Genomic DNA, 27,579 nt, shown 5'->3' with positions numbered 1-27,579 from the left:
GTCTGCTTACCAGAAACAAAGATATTCAGTATAGATTCATCATGGAGGGTGCGAGCTTTTCATTGAGTCTGCGTACCAGAAACAAAGAGATTCAGTATAGATTCATCATGGAGGGTGCGAGCTTCTCATTGAGTCTGCGTACCAGAAACAAAGAGATTCAGTATAGATTCATCATGGAGGGTGCGAGCTTCTCATTGAGTCTGCGTACCAGAAACAAAGAGATTCAGTATAGATTCATCATGGAGGGTGCGAGCTTCTCATTGAGTCTGCGTACCAGAAACAAAGATATTCAGTATAAATTCATCATGGCGGGTGCAAGCTTCTCATTGAGTCTGCGTACCAGAAACAAAGAGATTCAGTATAGATTCATCATGGAGGGTGCGAGCTTCTCATTGAGTCTGTGTACCAGAAACAAAGAGATTCAGTATAGATTTACCATGGAGGGGGCAAGCTTCATGTTGAGTCCAAGAAACAGAAACAAAGATATTCATTATAGATGCATACATTCTTGAACTTCTACTTTATATTGACAACATAGCTATAAAGTTTCATATTGATGAGCAGAGAACTGAGAGCAATCGAGCAGCCCACTGATATGGTCAACCCCCCACAAGTGCTTTGTCAACAGCATGACTTATCTCCGGCACTATGTACAATATGTTTAAGGGCAAATAACTCAATAATATGTGGATCAATGAGCATGAAACAAAAGAAAAACACATCTCAACTTCATGTAGACGGCATATTTAAAGTTTCAATTAAATTGGTGAAAAAAAAAGCGATAATATACCCGTATATAGTGTTGTATGCTTTTGAAATCGTCATTATTACCGCTCATGTAATTTAGCCTTTAAAAAATTAATATGGTGTATCACAAGATATAGTTATACTGCAGATATAACAAGAGATTGCCAAGCAATATGGTCCCCTACCGGTGAAACTCCACCATTGTCAGTAATTTTTTTTATTTATTAATTATTTTTTTTTTTACATTTGTTGCCATAGCAACCACAATTTTTGACGTAGGAACAAAATGAATTTACATGCATAATCCATGTTTAAAGTTTCATGAAAAAATGTGAAGAACTTTTTAAGTTATCGCAGGATCCAGAAAAGCGTGACGGACTGACAAACTGACAGACAGACTGACACACGGAGCGCAAGCCATAAGTCCCCTCCGGTTTCACCGGTAGGGGACAACAAGAAGAAGTGACTGAAAATTTTAATACTGGGACATTTACTACAAATCATCGGTTCAGACTGACAAAAATTACTTTATAATCATTCAAATTCCTTGATTGATGAAACAGATTACAAGATATAGTTTTAATGGAGATAAAATATAAATTTACACTCTTTCATTTTCAAATCCACTTAAAAAAAACATAATAATAAGGTAAGATGTCACCACCAACAGCTTATCTAATGCGCATTTAAATGTTCATTTTTTTTTTATGTTTTCACCACACTTCACCGGACTCTTGAAGGGAATTAATATTTGTATCATAACAATCCTGTTTGTCTAAGTGTTTTTTAAATAATTTACAAATCTAAACATAGGATAAGGAAAAAAAGTTTTTTGACATATTTTTCTTTTAAGATATGGTCGCCATATTTTGAAGTGAAGCCGAAACATTTGCATGTGTTATTTTGTGGCCCCTTAAAGACATTGTGTAAATGTTTATAATAATTGGCCAATAACTTGTCAATCATGCAAAACTTTAAATCAAAATTGTTAACAATGACGTAATACTTACCATTAGCATGCCAGCTTAATGTTAGCTAATACCGGTATATGTGCAGCAGCAGGCCTAGTTTTTTTTGTTAAATGATCTTGATAAAATGTATAACAGCTGGGTTATCTACTTACAACTGTCTTGATGTCTTCTTCTTCCGTTTAAAAAACTTCTTGGCAAGTGAGGCAAATTGTTTTCTTGAAGCTGAAAAGATGAACATTAATAAATTAAAACCTAGCTAATGTAACGTTTAAATGCCACTCACTTGCCAAAGTTGACATTAAAGCATGTATGTCACAAATAGGTAAATGACAGCATGCTCAGCTTGTATATGTTTGTCATAAACCTATTTATAAAAGCATGGGTATGTCACATATAGGTACATGAAAGCATGTTCAGCCATGATATGTGTTTGTCACAAATAGGTACATGAAAGCATGTTCAGCCATGATATGTGTTTGTCACAAATAGGTACATAAAGGCATGTTTAGACTTGTCAAGTAACTTGATTTTTGAAAGAGAGGCATGTCCATGTGTTTCTATAAAAAAACATAACTAAGATTGCTAATGTCTGCCTTTGTAAGGTTTGACTCATCAAAAACATGTACGTGTTTGAGAATTGTGTTTCAATACATATGACACTATCTCCCATACCTTTGCCCATTCCCTGTAGCTGTCTCTGTAACTCGATGTCATCATCCTTTGCTGTCTCCATGGGCTTGCTGAATGGGAAAGCATCTAAAGTGCGATCACTGTCATCACCATAGCCTTGGTGAACTGAAACATAACACATTTTATCTAAAAAAATGTGATCAGAAAAATAATATCGGTATACAATTTTGAATTAAAATGAATTATTTATTTTGCAAATATGTTTGAAACTGCTTGTAGTGATTTTAAGAAAAGTTGTGTATCGCACTGTTTCTTACTTAATTTGTAAATAACACTTTGTATATAAAGCCAAAGAAGTACAAATAAACTATATCTGGTTGCCTTTTTTCTAAAATATAATTTAACAAGAGCACCGCCTTGCGGGTGCAGACCGCTCATCTATTTTCTTTTTAAAGGTGAAGGGACTCTCATTTTCAATCACAAAGGAGGGAGGGGTGGAGTGAAGAGCGGTGCATTGTGTGGGGGTGTGGACATTTATTACATTTTCTTCCAAAAATGCGAAAAAAAGGAAAAAAAAAATTGGGGGGGGGGGGGGGGGGGGGGGGGGATTCTTGGGTGCGATGGTTGGACGGTATTTCAAACATAAAATAATAAAAATAAATATTTGTGTTTTTTAACCGTTTCATAAAAAAAAATGGGGGGGGGGGGGGGGGGTGAGGTGGGGGGGGTATAGTGTGAGAGTGTGGTGGTAATTTGTGAGATGATCTTAAAAAAAAAAAAAAAAAAAAAAAAATAAGGGGGGGGATTCGGGTGGGGGGAGGGGGGGGTGGGGGGGGATTCTTGGGTGCGATGGTTGGACGGTATTTCAAACATAAGATAATCAAAATAAATAGTTTTGTTTTTTTAACCGTTTAAAAAAAAAATTGGGGAGGGGGTGGGGTGGGGGGGTATAGTGTGAGGGTGTGGTGGTCATTTGTGAGATGATCTTAAAAAAAAAAAAAAAAAAAAAAAAAAAATAGGGGGGGGGGGGTTTGGGGGGGGGGGGGGGGGGTTGGGGGGGGGCACGGGCGATGGTTTGGGTGGAGTCTATTGTGGTATGTCAGGTAAGAGTAGTTTTGTCAAAGTATCAATCAAATCTAATCATAAATAAAGAAGTTATGGCAATTTTAGAGAAATTTAATAATTTGACCTTGAGAGTCAAGGTCATTCAAAGGTCATGGGAAAATTCAACTTGCCAGGTACAGTAACCTCATGATAGCATGAAAGTATTTGAAGTTTGAAAGCAATAGCCTTGATACTTAAGAAGTAAAGTGGATCGAAACACAAAATTTAACCATATATTCAAAGTTACTAAGTCAAAAAAGGGCCATAATTCCGTAAAAATAACATCCAGAGTTATGCAACTTGTCCTTTAACTGTACCCTTATGATAGTTTGCGAGTGTTCCAAGTATGATAGCAATATCTATGATACTTTAGGGGTAAAGTGGACCAAAACACAAAACTTAACCAAACTTTCAATTTTCTAAGTATAAAGGGCCCATAATTCCGTCCAAATGCCAGTCAGAGTTACATAACTTTGCCTGCACAGTCCCCTTACGGTAGTTAGTAAGTGTTGCAAGTATGAAAGCAATAGCTTTGATACTTAAGGAATAAAATGGACCTAAACGCAAAACTTAACCAAAATTTTCAATTTTCTAAGTATAAAAAGGGCACATAATTCAGTCAAAATGCACGCCAGAGTTATCTAACTTTGCCTGCCCAGTCCCCTCATGATAGTAAGTAAGTGTACCAAGTTTGAATGCAATAGCATTGATACTTTCTGAGAAAAGTGGACCTAAACGCAAAACGTAACCGGACGCCGACGCCGACGCAGTAACGACGCTGACGCCGACGCCGACGCCAAGGTGATGACAATAGCTCCTAATTTTTTTTCAAAAAATAGATGAGCTAAAAATATGAAAATAATATGAAAATAAACACAGAAACATTGTATTAATTAATTAATTTTCATAGTCTCAATTAAAATTTCCTTTGAAGATATATATATATATATATAGACAGTAGGGATAGAAACTGACTTTTTTTGCCCAGACCTACGTATGTTGATTGCCCAGCCATTGAGTAAGCAGTTTATTTGTAAGAGTTTCCATTGGCCTCAATCTTTCAACATTGTATGAACAAGATTATTGATACCAGAAAGATGGTCATGAAAATATGTGTCCACTCTGTCTAAGTTAGATACCATCTTCTGGAGGTCTCACGGGGGCTGCCACAGGTGCTGAAACAGGTGCTGGTGGCACTGCATTCAAACTGGGAGCAACTGAGGAATTTCTGCCACGGCTATCACCTGCCTCTGTTAAATTTAAAACACAGAAATGTGTTTGTCAGAAACACAGTGCCCTCCTACTGTGCCGCTTTAAAATAAATATTTTATTATTATTATATTGCTTTTAAAAATATTACTTCCCTTGTGAAAATGATCTGTACCTGCCAAATGATATAAAAAAAAATATCTTCCTTTAAAGCTTGTTACTTCCCTTGGATTTTTTTTACCTTTGACCTTGATGGATGACCTTGACCTTTCACCACTCTTAATGTGCAGCTCCATGAGATACACATGCATGCCAAATATTAAGTTGCTATGTTAAAGTTTTCGGACGGATTTTTAGGAAAATTTTGAGAAAAAAAATGTCAAAGAATTCTTGGCTGCTTGACCTATTAAATGCAACCTCCATCAAATCTAAATGATTACTCATCTGCACTTATAACTTATAAGTCCTGTTTTTTCCTCTTGGAACCCACCCTTTTGGGAGGTATTTTTGTTATTTTTGTGACAGTGTAGAAACAGTTTGGAAACTCTTACCACTTATGACCAATACACTGTTAAAATATAAACAGTGTGCTCATCCTAATGAGCTGAGCGCCAGCTTAGAAAAACAATCATTCAGATAACATGAGTTTATAGTAGACTGACCTAGTCAAACAAAAAGTGGAAAAAAAAATGAGAGAAAAAAATGTATCAATTATTCCTTGAAACATAAACCAAGTGAGTCAGAAAGGCCCAAAGTCTCTCACCTGAGATAACAAGATATTATTGGGACAAATCTTCTGACCAAGTTTCATGAAGATCGGAAAATAAATGTGGCCTCCAGAGTGAAAACAAAGTTTTACTTTAGCCATGATATAAGGAAAAATGCCCCTCCCCAGTGGCCATGTTTTTCAATCAAACATAATTATTTTCAAACTCATCCAAGATATCATTGAGACAAATCTTCTGACCAAATTTCATGAAGATTGGACAATAAATGTGGCCTCTAGAGTGTTAACAAGGTTTTACTATAGCCATATCTAGCCATATACGAAAAATGCCCCTCCCCTGGTGGCCATGTTTTAAAAGCAACCAAAACCATTTTCGAACTCATCCAAGATATAATTGGGACAAATCTTCTGTTCAAGTTTCATGATGATCGGAAAATAAATGTGATCTCTAGAGTGTTAACAAGGTTTTACTATAGCCATATAAGGAAAATAGCCCCGCCCCTGTGGTGGCCATGTTTTTCAACCAACCGGCATCATTTTTGAACTCGTCCAAGATATTATTGGGATGAATCTTCTGACCGAGTTTCATGAAGATCGGACTATAAATGTGGCCTCTTGAGTGTTAAAAAGATTTTACTATAGCCTTATATAGCCATATAAGGAAAAATGCCCCACTATTATGCGGTTTATATACCATACTCGCTACAATGTTTACAAATGGTAGGTTCGAAATAATTCGTTTTCTACACTCATGATCGCGTTAAACGTGAATTATACACGTTTTCATTCGCAATTAAATTACAGAAGTACGGCAAATGTCAAATACAATACAGAAAATGCATAGTTGTTTCATTGATCTATAAACATACAATGGATTGAATATAACTGATTTAAAATTAACGATTTCATTAAATAGCTGAGCTTCCTTTACCTTTATCAATGATAATCAGCGAGGTATGTGGATTAGAAAAATAATTGCGAGAAAATATCGTGCAAAACAGTACGTCAACTTCTTCCTGGTTTTTCTCTGAAATGACGTCAGCGCCAAATGGGTCAAAATCGCTTGTATAATTATAATTAATAAAAGAAATCGCCTACAACAACTGATATAGCATATCCCGGGCACGGTAGAAAAATCAAGCTATCTCAATCAGACTGGCTTGGTCTTTTACATAGGTCGCCATTATGAAGAATTTTTTCAAGGTACAGTATGATAACTTAGACGAGCCGCTTCGCAGCATCGTCAAAAATGCCCCGCCCTCTGGCGGCCATGTTTTTCAACCAACCGGCATCATTTTCAAACTCATCCAAGATATTATTGGGATGAATCTTCTGAACAAGTTTCATGAAGATTGGACAATAAATGTGGTCTCTAGAGTGTTAACATGATTTTACTATAGCCATATATAGCCATATAAGGAAAAATGCCCTGCCCCTTGGCAGCCATGTTTTTCAAGCAAACGTTATCATTTTCGAACTCATCCAAGATATCATTGAGACCAATCTTCTGACCATATTTCATGAAGATTAGACAATAAATGTGGCCTCTAGAGAGTTAACAAGGCAAATGTTGACAGAGCACAACGCACGACGGACAAAAGGCGATCACAAAAGCTCACCATGAGCACATTGTGCTCAGGTGAGCTAAAAACAAGAGATGTGTTTGTCAGAAACATAATGCCCCCTATTGCGCTGCTTTGAAATACAATTACAATATCATTTGGCAGGTTTAGAAATTATGTCCCTTTTAAACTTATTACTTCCCTTGAATGGTATCTTTTTACTTTTGCCATTGAAGGATGACCTTGATCTTTCACCACTCAAAATAAGCAGCTCCATGAGATACATGTACACATGCATGGCAAATATCAAGTTACTATCTTCAATATTGCAAAAGTTATGGCAAATGTTTAAGTTTTCGGACGGACGGACGAACGGACAGACAGTTCAAATGCTATATGCCACCCTATTAGGGGCATAAAAAAATTATAATTACCTTTCTGTAGAGTTTTCATGAAGTCCTCATTGCCCCGTAGTTCCTGCAAGAACTCTGAATTCTGGAGGGCCAGTGCAAGCCGCTCATCCTCAAGGTACTGGGCAAGCTCTGGGTCCATGTTGGCAGAGGTCTTTTTGCGGCGCCGCTCATTCTCCTTCATTTTCTCAGCCAGCATGCCTTTACTAAAGTCATGCGTCTCAATTATCTAGAGGGAAAATGAGAAAATGAATTTAAGAACTGTTTGTTATGGTGTTCTTCAATTTGGATTGGTCTCCTCAACACGAAATAAGATGTGCCTGAACAATTTATGTCCAAAGTCTTATAAAATACATTATTCAAAAATCATTGAAGTTATGAGTAATCTCTATTAAAAAAATATACCGAATTTCATGTCAAGATATGCATTAGCATACAATATTTTTTTTGAAGTAAGAAAGTAAAAACTCTCTGATTTTTTTCCCAATATCTTTTACAGATATAAGTAGACTTCAATTATTTCGATTCAAAATAATCAAGTTGTACTACTTAAAATCAAAACGACTCCAGTACCATTTTGGATCCAGCAATTGACATTCCATAGCTTCTAATTCAGTAGATACTTGAAGAACTCAAAATTAAGTGTCTTTTTATAAAAGGTTACAAACAATTGAACACTGCATTTCTTTTACTTCATTCACTTCATTCAATTAAAAAACAACTAGTTAACTACCTAATTTACACAAATGTATTGTAAAAGTATAAGCAATTCTTGGTATTATAGACATGATTAAAAGGAGTTCAATTAAAAAATACACATGCCAAAATTTTTTTTTTTGAAATGATGTCTACAATAATCTTATCTCTGTTCATTTTTGTGTCAAAAGAATTCTATTTATTGTGATACACAAGTTCATTATTTCAGATAAGACTTCTTATAAAAGTCTTGATTAACAAGAGATGTGTTTGTCAGAAATACAATGCCCCCTATTGCGCCGCTTTGAAACCATATAATTGACCTTTGACCTTGAAGGATGACCTTGACCTTTCACCACTCAAAATATCAAGTTGCTATCTTCAATAATGCAAAAGTTATGGGCCATGTTAAACTTTTCGGACAGACTGACAGACAGACAGACGGACAGTTCAACAGCTATATACCACCCTGCCGGGGATAGAAAAAGTTAGGTAGGAAACAATACAAACAATCAAAATTTTTCCAAGAAGAATTCAGTTATTTGGCTTCATCATGAATAAGGTACAAAAATTACTGTTTACCACAGAACGTTTCCCAGAAGAAGAAGTAGCTTCCCTTTGTCTAGCGATAGCATTATCCTCTGTTACACTTAATGACCGGGAAAATTTATCACCAGATTTGCTTTTCTTGTCAATACCTTTCCATTTCAAGTCTTTGTCTTTAGTGTCTTTGGTTGAGAGACTAACAGAACGCGACACCTTGTCTCCTTTGCGAGATTTATGAGTTTTTGGTCGAGCATCAGTCAATGATGATAAATCGAGTGGAGATGCTAACATACTTGTTCTAGCATCTCCTAAAGTTTTTGCACCACTTGTAGTTGATTGTTCAGGTGACATAATTCTCAGAAAGTCATCAGGTAAGTTCCCAAGCATAGGTGGGTTCCAGTTCCTAAATTCCTTCTTCCGAGTTGTGTTCGTATCTGCAGAAGTCAGCCAGGGCGCACCAATATTTTTACTGACAGTCTCCCTAGTAGAGGAGGAACACCCCACTCCTGAGCCCCCTTTTTTTAAACCACCAGGACTTATCTTAGGCAATGCACCAAAGCCATCGCTGTCCACAAGATCCAAATCAAGAGGCAATCGGCTCCGACTCGTTGCAGACTGGGTGCCAGATATTGGGGTAGTCCAAATACTGGAAACTTCATCCTGGGTGCCAGGACTCTTTATGGCTTCTGAATAGGAGGGCGGGGAGTCGGTGGAGGAGATTGCAGCTGTTGCCAATAGAGATGTGTCATGGTGGTCCTGATACTGAAGCATTCTCGGCTGAAAAATAAAAAACATTAGCTAAACTACTAGTAAACACAATCCTACTAAAAAACTACAAGAACAAACTGTGCTGTATATCAGCATTTTGTGAAAAAAAGTACATGTATTTCATTGTTATCTTTTCAAAATGTCTTAACATTTTTTTGAAAGTAACATTGATTTTGTAACCTTTAAAAACATTGCAGGGCTCATGCTGCTGCCAGACATTATCGCCAATGGCGATTATTTTATCCAACTGGCTATTATTTCTTAAAATTGGCAAGAAAAAATGGGGATTATTTTATCCGACTACATAAAAAACACATTCAATGATTGAAAGAAGTCCAACATTTAATGATTCAGTAATTTACCATGCCAGTCTCAGTAAAATCTGCCAGCTTAACAACGCTAGTGTCCTCGTCAATAGTCATAGTGAGAAGCTGATCAATGGTGGCATCCACAGCGCCGTCATTGGCTCTCAGCACGGCCTCAATAACTTCATCATCCAGGGTTGGAAACATGGTTCGGAAGTCTGACATTGCCTGGAAAAAATCCAGCTGCCTTGTACTGCGTCTAGAGTCTCGTGAAGGTTGACCAGGACGTGCATCTTGGGACCTTAATAGATAAGAAACACACAAATGCTGAATCACAGACATGAAGACTAAACAAGAGAAATTTAAGTTCTTTGATTTTTTTTTAGTTACGCTGTTTATTCCAAGTAAGTGTTATTACAAAGTATTATTCTGGTCAACAATCTTTTTATTTTTACTAAAATAAATTGTGTCAATTCAAACTTATAAAATTCAAATTAAATAATTGAAGTCTAGGATTTGTTTCCATGCAAATTGATAAGCCAAAGTCAAAGAAGTGCTCAAATAAACTTTTTAGTTTTAAATTATTTAATCAATTAAACAGATTAAACTTTCCTTCCATGAAATAATGGATTCATGTAAAATTGCTTTAAGAGAATTTTACAGACACAAAATAAACAATATTGCTGTCTACAAGAAAAAAAAATAATTTTAATTTCAATAATTTCCAGGCCCAAAAAACATTGACGATGGAATGCTGAAATTATTTTAACAGCAATTAGACATTTCGCTTTGTATTTCAGTAGTTACACAATATGAAATGACAATATATTTGCATGTAAACTTTGCCAGAAGGAGGAGACTTAAAATTAAAAAAATAAGTTTCAAACGAGCAGAATACAAAGTAACCATGCTTAGAGGAGAACAATACTGAACCTGCCACGGCATATGTAATTAACACATAAATACAAAAAGTGGAAGTATGTCTGTCAAACTTAACAAAGAATACTGTGATTTCTGTAATAAATACATGTGTAACTGATTATTATTTGTTTTGTGTATAAAGCTGGTTGATAAGTTTTTGTTCAACTTCTACATACTGGTATAACACAACATATCCATTCTAATCTTACCGATGTTCGCCATCTTTCATTCTGGTTTCTGCTGTGGCCATTGTGTCTTTCAGTGTTTGTGCAAAGTACTATTTAACACAGTTACATGTGGGTGCCATACATGTAGCTATGTTTTGTAAGAGCTTGAAAGTACTTTAAGTCTGTTCTCCATCTGGCAGTGTGTAGGCGTATTTCTGGAATAATTTTTTTATTTTAAAGAACACAAACATTTCCCAATATTGGCCTGTTTGTTTGCTTAGTGTTGTTTTGTTTACAAACTTTAAGCAACAAACACATTAAAAAAACCACACCATTGTAACATGAAATAGGGATGTGTTTGTCAGTATCTCCATGAGATACACACGCACGCCAAATATCAAGTTGCTATCTTCAATATTGCAAAAGTTATGACCAGTGTTATAGTTTTGGGACGGACGGAAAGACTGACTCATGCACAGACAGACAGATGGAATGTTAAAAAACTATATGCCACACTTCGGGGGCATAAAATGTCATCAACAATAGTAATATATATTGGCATCACAAACTATAAACACAGTCCACAATACAACTAGCAGGTGTTCTTATTCCTCAGTCAATAATATCCCAAAAACTTTGTCATCTACAGTGCTTGAAATTAACACTAGCACACTCGCAAAATGCGAGTGAAAAATACCGATTGCGAGTTAAGTTTTAAGCCACTAGTATTTTTTTGCGAGTAAAGAAATAGTAAAACAAGAAGGCCTGAAAGGCCCAAAGTCGCTCGCCTGAGATAAAAAGAAATGACATGTTCTTCAACAACAATGTGACTAAACTATTTTTATTCTTTCCAAACTTTCATCATTTATACTTAAGCAATAATGCAAACAATTCATATAGAAATACAGTTCATACACTTTCAAAAGTTAGTCATAGTTAAAACAAGCTTTCGAAAACAATTATACACTTTCATGTCTAAACTTGGTCAACAGTTTGTGTTCAGTATGAGGCAAATGCCTGTATAAAGCACTAGGATAAACAAACACCCTTGATCACCATAATTGAATTCACTCCACTGAACAAATAATTAAGAACTCACTTTCATTGTATTATTCACTTAAGTCTAATGTAAGTCACTTTAATTAAAAGATTAGCTGAGATTTGCCATTTAATAAATTCACTATGTTCACTCATCACTTATTAAAAACACTAATTTGTTGTTGCATAAATTCACCAAGTCCTGTTCTTTATTTCATCACTAACTCAATATTTTCACTTAGAGAAAAAAATACTAATTCACTTTGCCTTAGTAATCACTTAACTAATAATTGCACTTAGTTAAATAAAAGAACTAAACTAACTCCACTAACATTCCCAGTTAGTGAAACACAGTAAATCATTAATTCAAAATTTTCATTTAGAGAAAAATAAGACTAAGTCACTTTTACTTGGTGAAATTTCAACTTAGAACATTAAACTCACCTCCATGATAAAACTAACAGTTGCTACATGTACATTAAACAGGTCTGGCAGATTAGTAATTTATGAACCCCAATCTTTAAATTAGTGGACTAACTCTTTCAACTTAGAGCCAGGGGGTCAAGCATTAGTCTTTCACATGTATACCCAGATGTTTTGGTTGATTAGTTCTTATGGGAGAGGTCAACAATGTGCCAGTCCCCTGATTCTGAAGTGTAGCAGGCATAGTAACATAGGTAAACATCCAATCAAATGAGAGCACTGCTATTCTTAGCATCCAGGTAAAGATTAACACTGATCAAAGATCATCACTGACCACTGATGTAAACTATCTGCACTAACAGAAGGTTTAAAGCATTTATTTCATTTCTTAAGAATTATCATACAATGAAAATATACATGATCTATCATTAATGAATTTATAAGTTATTAACTATCATCAATGAATTTAAAAGTTATTAAAAATTGTAATTTAAAGAATTATTATTGCAAGAATAAAAACAAAGTAAACAATTACAAGGCAGGCGTTACAATACATATAAAGAAAACTGCCCCCATATAAGGACAAGAGTTCCGCGGTCGGAGTTGACCGCATTGAAGCCGGATTTTTGATTTAAATGACAGGAAAGTACCTTTCGTGTTTTTGTCAATGCAATACTTAAATTACTGAAATATTGTTCAAAGGTCAAAATGAAATGTAAGTACTTTTCAAGGCATGAGCAAACCTTGTGTTATGTTTTGAATGCATGCATATACAAAGTTATAACATGGAATAAGAACTTTAACATTTTTACCTACCAAAGTTATAAGAACTTTAACATTTTTACATTCAAGGTCACAGTGACCTTGACCTTAGAATGAATGACCTTGAAATGACCAGTGGTCATCTAAGTGTGCTTGCAAACCTTCATGTCAAGTTTGAAGACTCTATGTCCAAGCATACCAAAGTTATAACAATTTTAACATTTTAACATTTAAGGTCACAGTGACCTTGACCTTCAAATGAATGACATTGAAATGACCAGTGGTCATCTTCTAGTACTGGCCAATCTTTATTTCAAGTTTGAAGACTCTAGGTACAAGCATACCAAAGTTATAACATGAAATAAGAACTTTAACATTTTTACATTCAAGGTCACAGTGACCTTGACCTTCAAATGAATGACCTTGAAATGTCCAGTGGTTACTTATTAGTTCTGGCCAACCTTCATGTCAAGTTTCAAGACTCTAGGTCCAAGCATACCAAAGTTATAACAACTTTAACATTTTTACATTCAAGGTCACAGTGACCTTGACCTTCAAATGAATGACCTTGAAATGTCCAGTGGTTACTTACTAGTTCTGGCCAACCTTCATGTCAAGTTTCAAGACTCTAGGTCCAAGCATACCAAAGTTATAACAACTTTAACATTTTTATATTGAAGGTCACAGTGACCTTCACCTTCAAATGAATGACCTTGAAATGACCAGTGGTCATCTGTTAATCCTGGCCAACCTTCATGTCAAGTTTGAAGACTCTAGGTCCAAGCATACCAAAGTTATACCATGAAATAAGAACTTTAACATTTTTACATTCAAGGTCACAGTGACCTTGACCTTCAAATGAATGACCTTGAAATGACCAGTGGTTACTAACTAGTTATGGCCAACCTTCATGTCAAGTTTCAAGACTCTAGGTCCAAGCATACCAAAGTTATAAGAACTTTAACATTTTTTATATTGAAGGTCACAGTGACCTTGACCTTCAAATGAATGACCTTGAAATGACCAGTGGTCATCTGTTAATCCTGGCCAACCTTCATGTCAAGTTTGAAGACTCTAGGTCCAAGCATACCAAAGTTATACCATGAAATAAGAACTTTAACATTTTCGAGCACGCCGCCACCCCGCCCGCCCGCCCGCCCCCCCCCGCCCGCCCGACAACATCAATCTATAAGCCGAGATTTTTTCGAAAAAAATCCGGCTAAAAATGACCCCCCCCCCCCCCTGGCAGCCAAGTTTGTTTACCGGTCCAAACCATTTTCGAACTCAACCGTCATATCCAAGAAGTTCACAATCTGTCAAAAAAAATGATATAAATATTAGTTTCTGTTACCCGGTAGTCTAGAAGTTGCTTCAAAAATTTAGTTTATTAAATAAGTCTATCTTAATCTAAAGAACACAATTTATGGAGAGTGGAAAACTCCAGTTACTCAAATGTAAAAAATAAGAAGAATTACAAAAGTTATTTCAATCAAGAGTCTTTATAATGTAGAAAATGCCAAATAACAAGGTTGCCATGGAAACAGTTTCATAGCACAGTAGTTCGCTAAATACAGCAAAACACAGTAGGTTAACTTGGCTTATCAGTAATGATCAAAGATAAGGCTCTACAGTGCATTAGTACATGTACATTTATTTTATGAGATATCATAGGTTTATTAAATTGCATGCAAACCAATGTCTTTATGTACACCACATTTTATGAAAGAAGTCCCAGGTTTATACAAGGGAGTTAACTATTACTTAACTATTAGAAAGTATGTACAGGTTATCTTTCTTTAACATTATGGCTTATCACAACTAGACTGTTTTCACTATACACATATAGAGAAAACTACCCGCCCCTTGGAAGCCATGTTTTTCAAGCAAAGGTTACCATTTCTGAACTCATCCAAGATATCATTGGGACAAATCTTCTGAGCAAGTTTCATGAAGATGGGAACATAAATGTGGCCTCTAGAGTATTAACAAGGATTTACTATAGCCATATAAGGAAAAATACCCTGCCCCCTGGCGGCCATGTTTTTCAACTGACCAACATCATTTTAGAACTCGTCCAAGATATTATTGGGATGAATCTTCTAACCAAGTTTTATGAGGATCAGACAATAAATGTGGCCTCTAGAGTGTTAACAAGATTTTGCTATAGCCATATAAGGAAAAATGCCTCGCCCCTTGGCAGCCATGTTTTTCAAGCAAACGTAACCATTTACAAACTCATCCAAGATATCATTGAAACCAATCTTCTGACCAACTTTCATGAAGATTGGACAATAAATGTGGCCTCTAGAGAGTGAACAAGGCAAATGTTGACGTCGCACAACGGATGACGGACAAAAGGCAATCAAAAAAGCTCACCATGAACATGTTGTGCTCAGGTGAGCTAAAAAACGATTAATATTGCTTAATGCCACGACGTCGTAAACGCTAAAACGTAGGTCAATTTGTAAAATGTCCGAATACCCGTATGCGGAAGCGCGCACCTTGTATGTAGATTGGTAGACTGGTACAGATACATGTACGCGGATGGTATTGGTACAAAGAACGTGAAACAGTAGACTTATTCACATGTGTTCATTGAACTTGAACAGGCATGGCGTAGTAGCGAAAAACAACTACAAATGTAGTTTCTTTTTGCCCACAGACAGAAATAACAATATGAAAGATAAACCAAAGTTAACCGTTAAGTAAGAAAAAAAAGGAAATTGATTTATGTTTCTGGCAAAATTTGCGAGAATGTTTTTGATTTTGCGAGTTGGTATTTAAGCTGCTCGCAATGTTTTGCAAGTAGAAAAAAAAGTTAAAGGGGCCTTTTCACAGATTTTGGCATATTTTGAAGTTTGTCATTAAATGCTTTATATTTATAATATAAACATTGGATCTTAAAAGCTCCAGTAAAAAATCAAGAATAAAATTTAAAAAAGGAAAAAAAAGTAGCCGGTACCAGGACTCGAACCAGTGACCCCCGGAGTCCTGGAATAGTCTGAAGTAAAAACGCATTAGCCCTCTCTGCTATTCCGCTGGGTATACACAGTTTAAGTATTTTATACCTTATATAAGCAATCTACGTAGTTTTGTAAATTTAAACGACAACAACAGAACTCTCCAGATTATTCAATCGTTTCGCGTTGCAACGCTTTATAATTTTTAGGTTTTCAAATCGTCAAAAGCTACATATAATGGCTATATTGGACTATCGTAAATGTTCAGTAATACTGTTTCCTCACAAATATCATAGCTAAAACGAAAATTTGCAAATCTGAAACTTTTTTCAATTTTGTCAATTTACCAAACCGTGAAAAGATCCCTTTGAATTCGAGCCCTGCATCTAGAACCCATGAACACAACACATCAACAGTTTGAATAAGGTGCGAGTCTACCAAGGTAGAGTTACTACCGTGCGAGTTGAACAAAATACATATGCGTTGACGATCGTGCTAGTTGACTGTAAACCCTGGCGGGCCAACTCGCTTAGCAATATTGGTATATTTTCTCTTTTATTGCAAGAGCTCGTGGGTTGGGGGGGGGGGGGGGGGAGGGGGGGTCTTGTAGTGGTATAATAATTATTTGCTTGCAGCTTTAAAACAGATTTCAATGCAAAGAAAAATAAAATTGTATGAGAAAGAGCAACTAATACGGGCAAAAGCCCGTGAAGCGGGCGTTGACCGTTCATACATATGGAAATTTAGACATAAAATTACATAAGAATACCACATAGGGATGGGTCTCAATAAAAATTGCCACGCGACATATATTTTCACGATGCTATTTATGACCTTGAACAATTCAAAAACACTTTGACATATGCTAAATCACATGTAAATACATACCTCAGGAAAAATTATATCAATGAAATCATAATTGTGTAGCGAATCGCACTTAATATTCTCGCATTATTTGTTATTCTTCGCAATCGTTCCAGAATTAAGTCATTACTCAATTATCTCCCCTGAATACTCATCTTCAGTGGGTATAAGCCGAAGACTGGTTCACTACATATAGTGACAGTCTTTACCAAACACAATTTTCGTGAACATAACCCGTCGTAAATATATTGCCGAATCTCAGATTACTGTCGAATTTATTTGCTTTGATCTTTTCAATATCTTATTGTTATTATTATCCTGACAAATCACAAACGCTTGTTAAAAAATATTTGTTTTAAGCATTATAGTTGGCATCTCTATTCTTTCAGTATTCTCGCGGTATTTCATTAACGACACCCTACTGTTTATTTGCCAGAATTCGTGACGCATATTCCATTCGCTCTCAGAAAGAAGTTTTACGTGTGATCATGAGCAATATTCTGGTAAGTTGTCGTTGTTATCCATCAGAAACACATTTATTCACAAAATTTAAAGATATTCCGATCTAACTTTTTAGTCTTTAAGCTTTAATTTTAAATGTATGTACACCTCGTCTGCTCGCACTTTACCGATATCCCGAAAGGTTACATATTGATTTCCTTTCTATTGTGTAATTAATAAATTGGTTGTTACTTGTTAATCCATGATAAATGTTTTATGGCTAGTACAAAACCAGCATTGTTAATTTTGTAAAAGGTAATAAAATAACACCACTTTGTAATTTCATATACGTAAATATTCTTGTACTGTAGGTTGATGACAGTGTTTTAGTATTACTTATTTTGTAACTATTATTTTATGTGCAAATAAATGATGTGAAGTGTTTTGTATCTCCACACAATACCACATACCTTTTTATATATGTAGTGTGTTATGTGTTATTTGAAAGTTTAAATAAAAAACAAGGGCTGTTTGTAAAACATGCATGCCCCCCATATGGGCTCTCAGTTGTAGTGACAGCCATTTTGTAAATATTTTTTTTGTCACTGTGACCTTGACCTTTGACCTAGTGACCTGAAAATCAATAGGGGTCATCTGCGAGTCATGATCAATGTACCTATGAAGTTTCATGATCCTAGCCATAAGCTTTCTTGAGTTATCAGCAGGAAACCATTTTACTATTTCGGCACTGTGACCTTGACCTTTGACCTAGTGACCTGAAAATCAATAGGGGTCATCTGCCAGTCATGATCAATGTACCTATCAAGTTTCATGATCCTAGGCATAAGCGTTCTTGAGTTATCATCCGGAAACCATTTTACTATTTCGGGTCACCGTGACCTTGACCTTTAATCTAGTGACCTGAAAATCAATAGGGGTCATCTGCTAGTCATGATCAATCTACCTATCAAGTTTCATGATCCTAGGCATAAGCGTTCTTGAATTATCATCTGGAAACCATTTTACTATTTCGGGTCACCGTGACCTTGACCTTTGACCTAGTGACCTGAAAATCAATAGAGGTCATCTGCTAGTCATGATCAATCTACCTATTAAGTTTCATGATCCTAGGCATAAGCGTTCTTGAATTATCATCCGGAAACCATTTTACTATTTCGGGTCACCCTGACCTTGACCTTTGACCTAGTGACCTGAAAATCAATTGAGGTCATCTGCTAGTCATGATCAATCTACCTATCAAGTTTCATGATCCTAGGCATAAGCGTTCTTGAGTTATCATCCAAAAACCATTTTACTATTTCGGGTCACCGTGACCTTGACCTTTGACCTAGTGACCTCAAAATCAATAGGGGTCATCTGCGAGTCATGATCAATGTACCTATGAAGTTTCATGATCCTAGGCCCAAGTGTTCTTGAGTTATCGTCTGACAACCACCTGGTGGACGGACCGACAGACAGACCGTCTGACAGACAGACCGACATGAGCAAAGCAATATACCCCGTCTTCTTCGGAGGGGGGCATAAATATGTATGATATAACATGATGCATTCTAATATTTGCATTCAAATTGTAACAACAGTATACTCCACGCGTTTTCCCCAATTTCCCTCGCTACTCTGCGGGGATTGACCTGGAGGGAGATTTAGAAAATCCCGCGATACGCGGCGTTTGCATGATTTTGGACGCGGCGGTTAACGATCGGAAAAACTGATAAGCCGACGCTGCGGCCCTTGGCGTTGTCAACGCGGGGGAAACTCCGCGTTTTACGAGATAACGATCAATTTAATTTTGTTTGACTTCCTGATTTTCAAATAAAATTACATTTATTACAAGTACATACATGTACATGCAGAGGTCCAGATAAGATGCGTATTTGCGTAAAATACGCATGCACAAAAAGAAAATACGCATGACCTAACATTTTGTTGAGTAAAAAAACTCCTGGCTAAATTCGGATTACGCATCGGGTGCAATTTCAATGAATTTTAGTGTTTATACATGCATATAATTCATGTAAACATGACTGATTCCTGGCATTGTGTCCACACTGGGAAAAACGTAGTGACATCACCATCTATGTGGTTCCCGACCTTATTTACTCCTCAGTTAGAACGGTATCATTTAATGTTGGCCCACTAGTAAGGCCGATGTTGACACAACGGGCTCCCCGCTGCACAATCTCCACGCAGAGTTGTCGTTCCATGCTCTCACATACATCCTCTGACATCACCATTGTGTCTCACAGGTCTTACTGTGACAATAACGTAGTGACGTCACCATCTATGTATAGAATGCTGACATCACAAGAAAATCATACCAGATTCGGTAGGATGTTGTTTTTTTTAAGTATTATATTATGAAAAGGAGTATCATTTTATTTTATATTTTGAAAATAGTGTATAAGTTTAGGTTCATAATAAAAAAATAAATTACTTTAATTAAAAAAGTCAAAATTACTGTTTACAAATTTAAAAATAACCGTTGATACTGTAAGACGCCTACGTGGATCGTCTATTATGACTTAGTTGGTAATAACGGCAGGGAGTTTTGATCATTATATATATATATATGGGTCTTATTTTCAATGAATCAATGAATCCACTTGAATTATAATGTAATGCAAAAACTTGCTGCTTGCTTGTTTTTCATATGACTGTCACAATCTGTGCCGTCCTGACCGGCAGTCTCTGTCCCGAAAGCGCCTTTCTTTTTGTGTCGTATGCTGCAGCGTCTGCTTGTGTTTGTGTTTTATTGTCATGTATATAAAACAAAAACTTATGGCGAACCAGTTAAAAATGGTCGATTTAAGTCGACATCATCAGTAGTAACACCGGAAAAAATATTACGCCTTTTTATTTACAGTATATTAACAGATGTTATAAAATCGGTGCAGAAAAAGAAACATGACAGAAATAAGGTCACAGACAACACTATTTCTAATTGGAAAGTAAGTTTTCCGTGCCTCAAAATTGAAACGGACGGCGATGCATGTGTAAGAAATTGAACATAAATACTCCTTAAAATTATCGGATTTTGATTTTTACTCATCAATTAAAAATTTCGTGAGTGAAATACTCCTCAGCTGAAAACATTATCTGGAGCTCTGTGTACATGTAGTATAATATTTACAATTAAAAAAACCAACCAAGATAGATTGATCCCAACGTGGTTGTCGAAGTAGTTGCTGTTGTATAGACAGTTTACAACATTTTTTTTTTTGATAATTTAATCCAAAGTTTTTATGTTAGCAGGTGATTTTCTATACTGAACATGTAAACAAATGACCCTATTAAAAGTTGCGATCCATTAAAAGTCTCGCAAATCTGTGTGAATTTACAGATTGACGTTATCAAAAGAAAGCCGCTTCGGGTCTGAAGGCATAACTTACTCAAGTAAACACGTTCAACGAATGCATAAGGAATGGTTTTAATTGTCGGAACAAAGTCGATTCTCTGCTCACTAATGCATTTATTTTCTCTTTGTAGGTAGGTTATTCCATTGATTGCTAAAAGAAGGTAGTAACTATTGAGTTGATAGTTGCATTAAATATTCACAGTTGTATTCTGATTGCGCCGACATTCAAAACAATGTTCACCAGTAATTATGGACCAAATCGGCAGAGTGACATTCACACATGTTAATCCCTTTTGTCAAAACACCGCAGACAGCAGTCTACACAATAGGTCAGTAGACAAGCTTTGCGTGTTTTCATAACGTCAAACACTTAATTCAGTTCCGCCCAGATGTCTTCTTTTATCAGTTTACAGTACAATTACTGTTAAAATAATTACTCTACTAAAATACAGTTACGATAAAGATTCGGCATGTTCGATTTGAAATTATTTTGGAGGAAATATCAACTTATTCGCGATATCATTTTGTTAAAAAATGCCAAAGAAACTTTTAACCGAAATCAACAGAATTAAGTGTTCTCTGCGCTACAAAGTTTGTATCAAGAAATCAATACACGCACGCTTTGCAGGAGTATACCTTGACCTTGTACATTGCAGCATAATTTTCGCGCGCTTTTGTCGAAAAATATACATGATGACTGTATATTGGAAGCATTTGTAAACGTCGTGTTAACATTAAAAATCGTAGTGTGTTTCGGATTACTAATTATTATTCTCATTTGGAAATTTTACGCAACATTTATCCTTATGTTATATGTATTATGATTTAAATATTAATTTATCAAAACGCATGACATGTTGTATATTCATTCATATAGTAGACATACCTGTGAATTAAAAAACATAATTTTTATACGTATTAATTTTCAATACAATTATCTTTATTTTTATACAGTATTTAAAGGGGCCTTTTCACAGATTTTGGCATTTTTTTTAACTTATTCATTAAATGCTTTATATTGATAAATGTAGACATTGGATCGTAAAAGCTCCAGTAAAAAATCAAGAAAAAAAATAAACAAGAGCACCGCCTTGCGGGTGCAGACCGCTCATCTATTTTCTTTTTAAAGGTGAAGGGACTCTCATTTTCAATCACAAAGGAGGGAGGAGTGGAGTGAAGAGGGGTGTATAGTGTGGGGTTGTGGACATTTATTACATTATCTTCCAAAAAAGCGAAAAAAAAAAAAAAAAAAAAAAAAAATCCGGGGGGGGGGGGGGGGGGGGGGGGGGGGGGGGGGGGGTTGGGGGGGGGGCGATGGGGGGGGGGTTTGGGTGCGATGGTTGGACGGTATTTCAAACATAACCATTTTTAAAAAAAAAATGGGGGGGGGTATAGTGTGAGGGTGTGGTGGTAATTTGTGAGATGATCTTAAAAAAAAAAAAAAAAAAAAAAAAAAAAAAAAAAAATTAGGGGGGGGGGGGGGTGGGGTGGGGGGGGGGGGTATAGTGTGAGGGTGTGGTGGTCATTTGTGAGATGATCTTAAAAAAAAAAAAAAAAAAAAAAAAAAAAAAAAATAGGGGGGGGGGAGGGGGGGGAGGGGGGAGGGGGGGGAGGGGACGGCACGGGGGATGGTTTGGGTGGAGTCTATTGTGGTATGTCAGGTAAGAGTAGTTTCATCAAAGTATCAATCAAATCTAATCATAAATAAAGAAGTTATGGCAATTTTAGCAAAATTTAATAATTTGACCTTGAGAGTCAAGGTCATTCAAAGGTCAAAGTAAAATTAAAGTTGCCAGGTACAGTAACCTCATGATAGCATGTAAGTATTTGAAGTTTGAAAGCAATAGCCTTGATACTTAAGAAGTAAAGTGGATCGAAACACAAAATTTAACCATATATTAAAAGTTACTAAGTCAAAAAAGGGCCATAATTCCGTAACAATGACAACCAGAGTTATGCAACTTGTCCTTTTACTGTACCCTTATGATAGTTTGTGAGTGTTCCAAGTATGAAAGCAATATCTATGATACTTTAGGGGTAAAGTGGACCAAAACATAAATCTTAACCAAATTTTCAATTTTCTAAGTATAAAGGGCCCATAATTCCGTTCAAATGCCAGTCAGAGTTACATAACTTTGCCTGCACGGTCCCCTTATGATAGTTCATAAATCTTGCAAGTATGAAAGCAATAGCTTTGATACTGTAGGAATAAAGTGGACCTAAACACAAAACTTAATCAAATTTTCAATTTTCTAAGTATAAAAAGGGCACATAATTCTGTCAAAATGCCAGTCAGAGTTACATTACTTTGCCTGCACAGTCCCCTTATGATAGTTAGTAAGTGTTGCAAGTATGAAAGCAATAGCTTTAATGCTTAAGGAATAAAATGGACCTAAACACAAAACTTAACCAAAATTGTCAATTTTCTAAGTATAAAAAGGGCACATAATTCTGTCAAAATGCATGCCAGAGTTATCTAAATTTGCCTGCCCAGTCCCCTCATGATAGTAAGTAAGTGTACCAAGTTTGAATGCAATAGCATTGATACTTACTGAGAAAAGTGGAACTAAACGCAAAACTTAACCAAAATTTTCAATTTTTTAAGTATAAAAAGGGCACATAATTCTGTCAAAATGCACGCCAGAGTTATCTAACTTTGCCTGCCCAGTCCCCTCATGATAGTAAGTAAGTGTACCAAGTTTGAATGCAATAGCATTGATACTTTCTGAGAAAAGTGGACCTAAACGCAAAACTTAACCGGACGCCGACGCCAACGCCAACGCCAACGCCAACGCCGACGCCGAGGTGATGACAATAGCTCATAATTTTTTTTCAAAAAATAGATGAGCTAAAAAAGGAAAAGAACATTGCCCGGAGCAGGTTTCGAACCAGTGACCCCTGGAGTCCTGCCAGAGTCCTGAAGTAAAAACGCTTTAGCCTACTGAGCTATTCCGCCCAGTACACATTCTTGACGTATTTTATACCTCATATACAATGTAAGCAATCTTCGTAGTTTCACAAAATTTAACGACAAAAACAGAACTCTCCAAATTATTCAATCGTTTCGCGTTGCAACGCTTTATAATTTTTAGGTTTTAAAATCGTCAAAAGATGCATATAATGGCTATATTAGAGCATGGTTAATGTTCAGTATTACTGTTTCCTCACAAATATCATAACTAAAACGAAAACTTACGAATCTGAAACAACTTTTTTCAATTTTGTCAATTTACCAAAGCGTGAAAAGATCCCTTTAAACAATTTTTAATAACAATGTTTTTAATTTTTGGCATGCCCAGTAGCACACTGCTAACGCGGCGTTGCGCGGCAGTCACTGATAAGAACGGAAATTGTCTGCATTTACCGACTAGGCTAAAGTAATACACACCGCGGGAAATAGCAAACGCGGCATAACGCTGAGCGTTTTATCGAGTTCACCTCGCTCTACCAACGCCGCATGAACACTCGCTAGCAGAAAAAAACGCGGAGGGAGCGCGTTTTTGGGGGAAAACGCGTGGAGTGTACTGTATAGAGCTTAATGTATGCAGTTAAGACTGTGATTTAAGAATTGCTACAAAATGGCTAGTTTTTTAGTGGCGACAAAATTTAAACTATTCAACAATAGTTTGCGAGAGAAAATTAGAAACCTGCAAGATACCTGTATTTATTAAATATTTAAATTGCGAAACAAGTATGTTGTTATGCTGTTACACATAATTATACATTGATAATAAATAAGAAGACAATTAGGGTTGTTAACGTTTCCTTAGGGTTGTTAACGTTTCCCAACAGTAGAAATCATTCTTCTGATGAAGTCAGTGGTATACAGACGAAAGCTCCATGCATGGCTTTCAATACGTAGTGTGTGTTATTTGACAGTCTAAAACTTATTGGATTTAAAAAAAATCCTGTCAAATTTGTCAATCAAAATTGATTTGACACATCACATTATTTTTATTATGTTAAATCAGTGTACTGTATGCTAAATGCAACTGCTTTAGCAAGCTGTCAAGTTGAATTGAGACATTTGATGAAAAAAACTGTTTCCTGGGTAGGACCAGTACATAGTGTCTATATGACGAACCATGACGTCGAAAGTCTACAAGACCTACTAGGTAGAACGAGAAATGTACTTCGACGTACAATTTTCACCGACCCTTAAGTGTTAGCCAATCAGAAGACACCTTACATCTGTTGCTTTTAGGGATATTTGACTTTGAACATTATTATTATTATTATTTATACCAAATTATGCGACTATCGACCGCTTACTCATAGATATTGTGCGTATTTATTAAACATTATTATTATTATAATTTATACCAAATAATGTGACTATTGACCGCTAACTCATAGATATTGTGCGTATTTATTGACCTGGCGTGGCGGAATTAACCTCTGACTTATGCAAGTTATGGTTATCACAAAATACGACCAACGGGGAGGTTATTATACATTATTTATCCCGTTAATTTTTGGTAACTGTTTGTTTACCGTTGGGAATTTCCTACACAGTAATGCGCTGGACGGTCGTGATACTCCGCCCCGCATGATCAATAAATACTCACAATATGCTGAATAATTTTAATTTTAAAAAGGTAACAATTGAATCTTCTTCAAATTTGTATATAATCTATTTTAATGCATTAAATACTTGAAACTTCTATGCGTTTTTTTTTTTGCCATTCTGATATTTTTATTCATTTTGTCCTCAATTAAAAAAGAGATTTTAAACATTTATTATGAATAAATCTGAAGGAAAAGCGGCTCAAGAGATAAGTTTTTTGATTGGCTGTTCAGAAAATGTGTATGTCGAAGTACAAACATGTATGTCAAAGTACAAATTGTACTTTGACGTACAAATTGTACTTTGACGTACAAATATATACTTGAAGTGTATTTTATATGTGTATGTCGATGTACAATTATTGTACTTCGACGTACATTTATCTTTTTACCTTGTAGGTCTTCTTGACTTTCAACCCAAATGGTACGCCATTGTATATCTAGCATCCCCAGCTGATTTTTTAAAAGCCATACTTGTTAGTTTATTCATAACATCATGAAAGTGCTCCTTAAAACAAACTCAGAACTCTTTGAATTTTTCAAATATCTCTACTAGATCCAAAGTTATGGGAATTTTAAGTTGCGGAATTTTCACCAAATTTAGCCACTTTTTTTGTCTGTAGAAGACCAAATTTGCAGGAATTCGCGGCACCGACGCTGATAATATTTTTATATAAATTGTTATAAAAAAAATATTTATCAATATATCTTTATGAAAATTGGTATGCACATGTAAATTGACATGCTCTTTTCATTTTTCATGTCTATTTTTGTCTATCTTTAAGTGCAAATTATTTTTTCCCATAAAAAACCATGTGTGATGTACGTGTTTTTTTTTAATTATCAGTCGTTGCATCTCTGCAGCACTTATTCATAGGACTGATGTAATTTTCAAACTGGTTCCTAATCCATTGATAGTCTACATGTACATCTTGTTAATTTATAATATATAAAGACATTAAACAAACATGTATTTGAACAGAAAACTTTTATTTTACCAATATTTCAAAGTAATACCAATATTCCAAAGTGAACAAATACATGTAGCAAATAAAAAACCAGTAAAAACATGTTTTTTACAGGAATAATATACAGAAAATTGTTAATTCCTTTTTAACTGTATTATCTCTCTCTCTCTCTTTATATAATATATATATATATATATATATATATATATATATATATATATATATATATATATATAAACTATATACAATTTAGAATTTACATTAATTACAAGAAAGCAACATCAGCCAGCGATACATCAAAATATATACAATTTACAGTATCGCATTAAATACATGTATCTACAATTTACTAACCTAAAAAAACACCTTGCTGAATGTTTGGTAAGCTTTTGTTATGTCAGCATGTTCTGCAACAAACCAAAGTCTTCCAGAGTTTTTACATTCTGGCATGAAACCATGCCTTAAAATGAACCGAGGGTTCACTTGTTGTTCATCTTTACGAGTTGGCCAAATGTAATGTCCTGTATTTTTGGTTTGCGCTAAAAAGTGAACGGTGAGAGTTTTTGAATCGTCAGAAACCTGATGAACTATACCCGGGTACCAGTTGTCCTGGTAGGCCACAGCAACATATTCATTTTTGACAAATTGAATGTCGTCATTCATGTTGATTAATTCGGCTTCATTTTCAATTTCTTCAGCAATATCGTTTTTTCGTTTCCTTCCTTTCTTCTGATTTTCAGTTGACATGTCTTTATTTATTTCATTTAAAACATTCTTCTCACATGAAATGTGTTCTTCTCGCAGTTTCTTCCCTTCTTTCCGAGCATTTTTTAACAAACTGGAACGGTCATTTGAGGACATTTTGTCGAACCAATTCATCAAGTTCACTCGACTTCGTTTGATCATTTGCACTGATGAATGGTGATGCAGGGACGCATTGGGCCTACGTCTTTGCGAGCTGTCCAAGTCCCCGAAGTGATGTTCACAGCTCAGGTTTGTAGAGTGAGCAAACTTCGTGTGGTCGAGGTCTTCTTCGCTTGGCATGGCACCAAATTGTCCACCCGGCAAAAAGTCAACCAACTGTTTATCGATACACCTAACCATTCCACTGGCAACAACGCTGATGGTATCAAGCAACAGTGTGTCCTCTAGGTCTCCACTTAACAACTTCTTCATGAAGAGGTGTCCGTTAGGTATATCGGCGACATCCTCAGCCGCCCACTGTCTTTCGGATATAAGCAGCTTTGGATTGTTGACGCAGTCGCTCAAGTACATCCTCAAGCTCTGAACACTCTTGTACAGGAGGAGATAAGGTACTGACCCTGATGTTACAAGGTTCCAGTATGGGCCAGTCACCTTGACAAAAATGAGTCCATAACACTTAAGCATGGTTTTGATTTGTTCGCACTGCAAGTCCG

General features: G+C 35.8%; 1 protein-coding gene across 1 annotated transcript in view; it reads right to left on the bottom strand.

Moving 5' to 3' along the window:
• The window catches only part of LOC127854100 (CUE domain-containing protein 1-like), a 42,177-nt gene that overhangs the window by 10,428 nt on the left and 4,170 nt on the right, over nucleotides 1–27,579 (bottom strand). Inside the window, exons 2-8 of the mRNA XM_052389098.1 lie at nucleotides 10,806–10,978; nucleotides 9,733–9,976; nucleotides 8,639–9,379; nucleotides 7,385–7,589; nucleotides 4,592–4,702; nucleotides 2,391–2,513; nucleotides 1,871–1,940 (exon numbers count right to left, since the gene is read on the bottom strand). Coding sequence (XP_052245058.1) covers nucleotides 1,871–1,940; nucleotides 2,391–2,513; nucleotides 4,592–4,702; nucleotides 7,385–7,589; nucleotides 8,639–9,379; nucleotides 9,733–9,976; nucleotides 10,806–10,846 — 1,535 coding nt within the window. The 5' untranslated portion in view covers nucleotides 10,847–10,978. The remainder of the gene's footprint in view (nucleotides 1–1,870; nucleotides 1,941–2,390; nucleotides 2,514–4,591; nucleotides 4,703–7,384; nucleotides 7,590–8,638; nucleotides 9,380–9,732; nucleotides 9,977–10,805; nucleotides 10,979–27,579) is intronic.

The sequence above is a fragment of the Dreissena polymorpha genome, chromosome 1 (genome assembly GCF_020536995.1).
Source record: "Dreissena polymorpha isolate Duluth1 chromosome 1, UMN_Dpol_1.0, whole genome shotgun sequence".
Lineage (NCBI taxonomy): Eukaryota > Metazoa > Mollusca > Bivalvia > Myida > Dreissenidae > Dreissena > Dreissena polymorpha.
This window is presented reverse-complemented; position numbering and strand designations above follow the sequence as displayed.